At 35.1% G+C, this 8,280-nt stretch overlaps 1 protein-coding gene across 1 annotated transcript; it reads right to left on the reverse strand.

Moving 5' to 3' along the window:
* Positions 1–1,722: 1,722 nt before the first annotated feature.
* LOC145603366 (uncharacterized) lies at positions 1,723–6,116 on the reverse strand. The gene is made up of 2 exons (XM_081659305.1): positions 2,640–6,116; positions 1,723–2,474 (listed from the first exon to the last, which is right to left on the reverse strand). The coding sequence occupies exons 1-2, from the start codon at positions 5,491–5,493 to the stop codon at positions 1,957–1,959; spliced, it is 3,372 nt and encodes a 1,123-aa protein (XP_081515431.1). The 5' UTR covers positions 5,494–6,116; the 3' UTR covers positions 1,723–1,956.
* Positions 6,117–8,280: the final 2,164 nt, after the last annotated feature.

Below are 8,280 nucleotides of genomic sequence, written 5' to 3' on the forward strand. Positions count from 1 at the left end.
CCAAAAGCTTTTCTATTAAGTTTATATAAAAGGTGCTAAGGACATAATTCGTGCGTATTTAATTTCAAATTCTAAACATCATTTCATACTTTACGAGTTGATATCCACATTAGGTACTACAATATTGAACAAAAAATTTTCAAACTAAAATTTCGTACTTATTAAGTTGCTTTCTAGTTTGATTCTATCTAAATTCATAATTTCATACTACAAAAAAAATTCAATTTTGATTCCTAAAATCTATACTCTTTCACACAGTACAAATGTACAATAGATTCTGCTAGAATCAACTAACCATCAACAAACTAGTGCCGGCTAAAAAGGCAGCCATAATTCTGATTCACAAGGGGACCCAAAAGAAAAGATCGATGAATATTTTTGTACATCCCTAAGCTATCTCCTTACTTACAAGTGCCTACAATTTAGCATGTAAATTAAGCCATCACATATGGACATATTCTTCTATGTTTTCCACTGTATATCATGCACATGGTAGGGGCCAATTTGGTGCCTTACTATAAAATTAAATATTGCTATTTCAACTTATTTCTTTAGTTTAATGTATATTTGTCTTATAATTTGATATAAAGTGATTGCTAATTGGTAATTATACAATTGTATTGTAAATTTGTAATGCATTAAAAAGTCATCTTTAGTGGCTAAAAAAAAAACTCTAGAAAAGAAAAGGTAACGGAGTATTGTGATCGAGAATGTCTCATAAAAGAATTTTCCGTAAGAAATAAAAAAAAAAAAGTTTAAATTCAAATTTTATGCATTATTTTTTTTTTTTTTTTGTGTGTTAAGAGAGCCACAAGCGTATGGATAAGAATCGATCCCAAGATCTCTTGCAATTGAGAGGAAAACTCTAACCACTTGAGATATCCCTCACTCTCAAATTTTATGTATTATAAAAATAGCTTAAAATTATAGACAAGACAGCATATATAAAAGAATATAACGTATTAATCACACAAAAAAAAGAAATCATTAAACTTTATAATTAAAAAAAATCCATTTTAATGGGATTCTTATCTTAAGTTACAAATTATGATTTTGGAAAAATAAGAGCAAGTGGTCACACATCTAATCATTAATGAAAACTCTAAAAACCACACAAATATAAATGATATATCCACCACCTTTTGTAAGATCCTCTAGGAATAGAGAGACAACATTAACATGGCCTAAAGGCCAAACATTACACGCACAAAACACACACATCCGACACATCCCCCGGCCCCCTAAACAACCCCTCTTTTGTTTTTTGAAGATAAGAAATATCATGACTTGACAATTTAACAACGAAATGTTGCTCATCCCTCTATTATAACACCTTTAATTTTATGTAACTTAGAGATATGAAATATTGTGATTTGGATGGGGTTTGTTTTGTTTAAATTGGATATCGTAGAATGGCAGAGTTCTTAATTTGGAATATTCTTGTTGATCAATGTATATGGGTATACCATCCTTGTATTACAACGATATGATAATATTTATCTTTACATAATTGGGTCACGTTCTTTTGGACTTATTTTTAATTCAATTTATTTTAGTTCATTTCAATTCAAGCTAATATAACACAGTTCTTTTTTCTACTTCAGTTCAGTTAGCTTAAAAGAACATGGTTAAAAACACAATGTCATTACCATATATATGCTTCGTAGAATGTACAAAGAATATTTACATGCATATTCTCAATCAAAATAATACACGCTAATGTTAACTTGAACTAACTCAAAAAAATGTGAGTTATATTGATAATCTTATATCATCACAAAGCTAATAATGTGAATTCTTTGTACACTCGTATTGCTCATCGATCTCCATGTTTATCTTACATTGGATAAATGTCACTAGCTAACACTTTACACTTTCTAATCAAGCACTGCACCCTATAATCCTATCTATCTACTAGTACAAATTTTAATCAAAACCAAATTTACCACATAATAATCACGACATTGTTGATTGATTATGTGAGGAATAAGTTGGGGAGGAAGATGAGTAAGCAAGTGATGAACTATTAGACGATCCTTGTCGAAGCAACAATTGGGACGGGGTTACTGATTTCGTCGAGGAATTCGAAGAATTTTCTTGCTTTTTTGAGGTGTTGCTAGTTGGCTTGTGAATATCATTACCTGTTGTAGGTTCATGTTTGATCTCCTTCAGTAACACGGCTACATCTTTCATTGTAGGTCGATCCTCTGCTCGATTACTCGTGCATAGCAATGCAATTCCTAATGCTTGGAGCATCTCTTGAATTTGTGTATCATGATGGCCTTGGAGCTTTGAGTCAATAATATCAACAGGGTCTTGTTTACTCTTCAAGTGGTCTCGAACCCATTGAATTACATGTTGCTCTTCCGGAAAGGATGGATCAACGGGCTTCTTCCCGGTGATAATCTCTAGCAAAACTACACCATAACTAAATACGTCGCTCTTCTCCGTGATCTTCACAGGGCATGCGTACTCTACAAACCACAAAGAATACACAAATAACAATTTCAATCATAGTGACTCAAGGAACTTCTAAAGACATTGTAACTAATACAAATAAGAATTTAACAAATACAAGTACGGAATACTATATTAGAATTATTAGAAGAAAGAATTAGGATTGAGTTTTTGAGACATACCAGGAGCAAAGTACCCATATGATCCGGCAAATTGGGGAGTTTCGGACAATGACCCGCTTCGATCTTCCACAAGTCTAGCTAGGCCAAAATCAGCTAAGCAAGCCTCATATCGGTCACCTAACAATATGTTGTGTGCCTTAACATCGCGATGAACAATTGCTGGCACACAATCATGATGCAAATAGGCAAGTCCTTCCGCCACACCCAATGCTATCTTGAATCGCGTCTCCCACTCCACCACGGCACCAGTGTTATTTCCACTCTCGTGTAGCAATGCACCTAGGGTACCATTGATCATGTAATCATAGAACAAAAGCTTAGTCTTCCTGTTAGCTGCCCATCCCAATAGCCTAACAATGTTCCGATGTCTTATCCTAGCTAGCGTGGCTATCTCCGATGAGAAAAACTCTGCGGAGGTCTTATCTGATGACCGAAACTTCTTTATAGCGACATTCAAGTTCGACGGTAGGGTTACTCGGTAGACAACACCGGACCGCCCCCGGCCAATGATATTGCCAGCTGTCATGCACCTTGCGACATCAGCTATCGAGAGATCAAGTTTCTGATACAATGTGACCTCCCAAGGCGGAAACATCTCCACGTCCTCATCGGCACACTCCATGTCATCGGTGTGGGCCCTACGTAAATACCGGGCCCCACCAAATATAACGTAGAGGACAACCAATAGGAGGACACCTCCCACGGAAAGAAGCACCGCCATCACCACCCTCGCCCTCCTGCCAGCACCACCCCTCACGGTGGCGGCGCACCGCGGGTCACCGGCAGCACAAAGACCGGAATTTCCCGCGATCATCGCGGGCGGAAGCTTCGTAAAGAGCGGCGTATCGGGCACATTGCCCGAAAACTCATTATTGGAGATATTCAACACCACAAGATTTTGAAGAGCTCCAATAGAATACAAGTCACCGGACAACTTATTGTGAGAAAGGTCCAACACCCCAAGCTTAGTGAGAGCCGAGAACTCCGACGGAATTTCGCCGGAAAGTTGATTCCAGCTCAGATTGACCGCAATCTCAAGCCCCGGAATACTCCCAACGGTCGCCGGAATCTCGCCGGAAAACTGATTATTGCTAAGATCGATCATTTGAAGCTTGGAACAAGACCCAATCTCACTCGGAATCGACCCATTGAGTCTATTTCTACTCAGATCGAGTTTCGTGAGTGAACTCAGTGACCCAATTTTCTTGGGTATTTCTCCTTCAATCTTATTATCAGAAAAATCAACAAATTGAAGAGAAGAAAGGGTGCTGAAATTTACCGGCAAAGACCCAGAAATGGAGTTGGAATGCAGGTCAAGGAAGGTGAGATTCCGGCAACTGGCGATTTCTTCCGGTATTTCTCCGGTAATCCGGTTATCCCCAAGATCGAAAAAGTTCAAATTTTGTAGCCCACCAACTGTTCGAGGAATTGCCCCAGTGAGTTTGTTGTTATTTGCCCTGAATCTTATCAATGAAGAACATTGTCCCAACTCATTTGGGATAGGACCCGACAAATTATTGGATAGTAGCAGTAATTTGTTGAGTTTTTGAAGCTGGAAAATCCCTTTTGGTATGACCCCAGTTAAGCTGTTTGATGAAAAATCAATGGCTTCCAAGTTCTTGCAGTTACCCAAGCTTGTTGGGATGTTGCCTTCTAATTTGTTCTGCCACAAAAAGAGGAGAGAAAGATTGGTTAACTGTCCCAACTCAGTTGGGATTACACCAGTTATTTGATTGTTATCAATCTCGATGTGTGTGAGGCTTGTACATGATCCCAAATTAGATGGGATAGGCCCTGAAATCTGGTTCACACTCAGCTGAAGTTCTTGTAAATTTGTCAGGTTTCCAAATGATGCAGGAATACTGCCTGTCAATGAGTTTAATGACATATCAACAATAACAAGATTGCTGCATATTCCTAACTCAGGAGGGATTGTGCCCACCAAAGAGTTCTGCCAGAGTAGTAAGTTCTGAAGCTTCTTAAGGTTCCCCAAATGGGGTGGGATCGAGCCTGATAGCGAGTTTTCGTAAAGATAAATGCTTTCGAGATTAGTACAATCACCAATCTCAGGTGGGATTTTGCCTGAGAGAAGGGCGGTGTATACGGCGAGGGTTTCGAGTTTCTTGAGGTTGCCTATGGTTGAAGGAAGGGAGCCTGAGAGGCTAGTTTCAGCTAACCCAAGCATGACTAGATTAGTGCAATTGCCTATCTCTAAGGGCAATGAACCTTCAAGGTTCTTGTTTCCACCTGCCCTTATTACTGCTAGATTCTTTAGGTTACCTATTGTACTTGGGATTGTACCACTTAGTTGATTATCATAGATGATCAACCAAGATAGGCTTGTCAAGTTTCCGAGATCGATTGGTATTGAACCTTCAAGGTGATTTGTGTTTAGTATGAGTTGTTCTAGCTTGGGTAAGTGGCAAATTTCATTAGGGATTTCACCATTTAAGGCATTATCACTTAAGTCTAAGGACTTAAGCTCTAGGAGTGACCCTAACTCTTTTGGGATAGTACCCGTAAGATTTGTTCCTACTAGGGAGAGTTTTGTTAAGGTCAATAAAGAGGTGAAATTTGAAGGGACATTGCCATATAAATCAACATACCTCAAGTTCAACTCACTCACTTCATTCTTCATGTTACAAGTAATCCCATACCATCTACATGGTGTTTGATCACTTGGATTCCAATCATTCAACACCTCAACTGATCCATTTAAGCTCCCTTTCCACCAAAGGAGCGCCTCGCCTTGTTGATTCACGGCGAGGGCTGCTCCAAAACACATCAAAATGACGACGAGGAGGATGTGGTGGTGGTGGTGGTGGTGATGCCATGGGTGATGTTTAACAGGCATTACAATTCAACCAAGGAAACAAGAAGAAAAATGACTTAACAAGCTAAGTTTTTTTTTTAAAAAAAGGAATATAGCTTGTAACTCCTCCCTAGAAGAAGCTACAAAGTCCAATGAAAAAGAACAACACACACCAAAAAAGGAAGAGAGATCGAGGTAACTAAGGTAAGTAAGTGTAGTTGTTAATGTTGTTGTTTGTGTTTTTTTTGCAGGTGTATGAGTTTAGTAAAGAGAGAGAAAGTTGAGTTTGGAAAATCCCATGATAATAAATAATAATGCTAACTAGTTATATGTGAGTGTGAATATTAAACTTTATTATATAAATAGTTAATACAAATGGATTAATAAAATGGAATTAGACCCAGAATCTCCGGATCCAAGAACAGCTAACTCCATTATATTTGGTTTAAAGTTTAGGCAAAGAGCCAAAGATAATTGGAATTTTTATTTGTTTATGTCTGAGTTGTGGGGTGGAAAAGGGAGGAGATTGCAGTGTTTTTTCTATAAAAAAATATACTTGAAAGTGAGAGCAGGGTGAGCTGTCTTGTATTATTATTTTGTTCACTTTGTTTTGTGTTTTATTTCTCAGTATAAGTTGTAGGATTATAAATCCTTTTCCAAGTTTTTTTTTTGTTTGAATTTGCCGAAAGGAATAAGGTTGAGTATATCTAATCCTAATCTCGTTTTGTTGTAATAAGAATTAAGTTAGACATTATTGTTTAAGGTTACTTTTTATGTTCCACCAAACGATTTGCATAAATGAATGATGTATTTACTTCAACAATAGATAAAAACAAAACTTTTGTGAATGATTTGTGGATATTAATATTGTACAAACACCTTTTTCATTCAGCCTTGATAATTGATGCTTTCTGCTACTTTGTACTTCTCTTTATTTCTACATTTTATTTAAAATTATTGTACAACAATATGATGATTTCATATGAATAGATAGAGTGATGGAGTTTTGTCAGTTGCATGGCATATGCTCTGTTTTAGCAATGAGGGATCTGAGTCATCCTTTTCATGTGTACTACTTATATTTACACAATTTAGGCTCTTATTTATTTCTCATACTTGGTTATTTTTGTGTATTCAATTGAAAGAAAATGATTTCTTATCCTCCCAAAAAGAAATTAAAAAGTTGCACAGTTTTGGTTGTAAATAGGTTAATCACTATGTGATGGGACAACCCATTCCCTTGTTTGGTTGTCTTATTTGATTGTAATTTGGCAACTAAGTACAATTTATCTACTTGATTAATCTTTTTGGTATGATTTAATCCTTAAGGATCCTGTTAAAAATATAAGCTTTTTCAACAAATCATATCATATGGATCAAATTATATTTTGGGGCCTACTATTATATATTTGCTGCTTTTGGATATCATAAGTGAAACATTATTAGATTGCTGTAATTCAGAAGGTTTTCTTTTTTCGAAAATTTTACAACACTATACTCCGTATTTGATTATTAAAATTCAAATATTCATAATAAATTTGTGTGAGACAATCTCGTCTTTGGCTTCGCATTATGGCCTGTTCACATTTACTTAATTTCAGTTCAGTTCAGTTCAGTTTCAATTAGTTCAGTTCAGTTCAGTTCAGTTCAGCTCCAATCAGTTCAGTTCAGTTCAGCTCTTAATTTTCCTCTCATAATATATTCATTTCAGCTCAATTCAGTTCAGTTCAGCTTAGTAAATGTGAACAGACTCTTAGTACACATCTGAACTCAAGATCTGAAGTTGAAGAAAAGCTTCAACAATTTAATGAGACAGTCTAAAGTGACAAATTTTTTTAAAAAATCTCTGATATAGCAATAGTGGTAGTCTGGTAGAAAATGCAGAGTTTAATATTAGCAAGCACTAAGTTACCACTAAAAGGTTAGTCAGAAGACTAGCAGCTGCTACATACAGTATCAGATCCATCTTTCATTTATAAGTACTTTAATCTAATCACAACATCTAAATGTCCCTAAATTAATTTTCCCTAACACAAGTTTATTATTTTAATAATACCATAGGATTTTTGTAATTATGTAGCAGATTGTACTACCAAATCACAATTAGAAAAGAGTGTAACAGATCTTGAACATTAATTAAAAATATGTAAGTGAAAAATTCAAGATGATAGTCAATCTAAGATCTGATCATACTGTAGAGAATAAAAGAGTGTGAATTATTAATGTTCAATAAAATGTGAATATATATGTTTTTTTTTTTTTTTTTTTTTGAAAACATATACAAGTATATGAATAAATTGAATACTTTTTTTTTTTTTTTATCCTATTCATGACAAAAATTATAAATAGTTTGATTGGAAATTTATGGATATGTTATCTAGATTTGCTATTTGTATTTGGTTCCCCTGATTTGTGTCATCATGGGATCCAAGTATTAGAGATTTATGACTAATTGAACTTTTTGTTTTATCTTGGTGTGATGTTGAGAATTTAATACTAATTGTAACTTTTAAAAATAAATAAATGAATAAATAATTACAAAAAAAATCAAGATAAAACGAGTTTTCATTAGGTACGAAGTACAATATTTTAGCATATTTGGTAATTAAATTGAATATCTAACATTATTTAGATCTAATCTTGATTTGAATTTTGACATATATAATCCGATATAATAACTTCATTTGATTAATCATTGGAATTACTCTACACCAAAGTATATGTGATCAATAACAGTATAACACTAACAGTCTATCATATTATCATATAGACCTTGTTAATACTGATATTAGTTTTTTTTTAGTCCTTTTCTGATCAATAATTACATGA

This window comes from Chenopodium album, chromosome 2, assembly GCF_948465745.1.
Source record: "Chenopodium album chromosome 2, dcCheAlbu1.1, whole genome shotgun sequence".
NCBI classification, from domain to species: Eukaryota; Viridiplantae; Streptophyta; class Magnoliopsida; order Caryophyllales; family Amaranthaceae; genus Chenopodium; species Chenopodium album.

What these genes read in the sequence shown, in the direction of transcription:
- LOC145603366 (XM_081659305.1), bottom strand. Translation starts at nt 5,493, where the DNA reads ATGCCTGTTAAACATCACCCATGGCATCACCACCACCACCACCACCAC. An exon ending in ATATGGGTACTTTGCTCCTG is followed by an intron (nt 2,475 to 2,639) that starts GTATGTCTCAAA and finishes TGTGGTTTGTAG; the next exon opens with AGTACGCATGCCCTGTGAAG.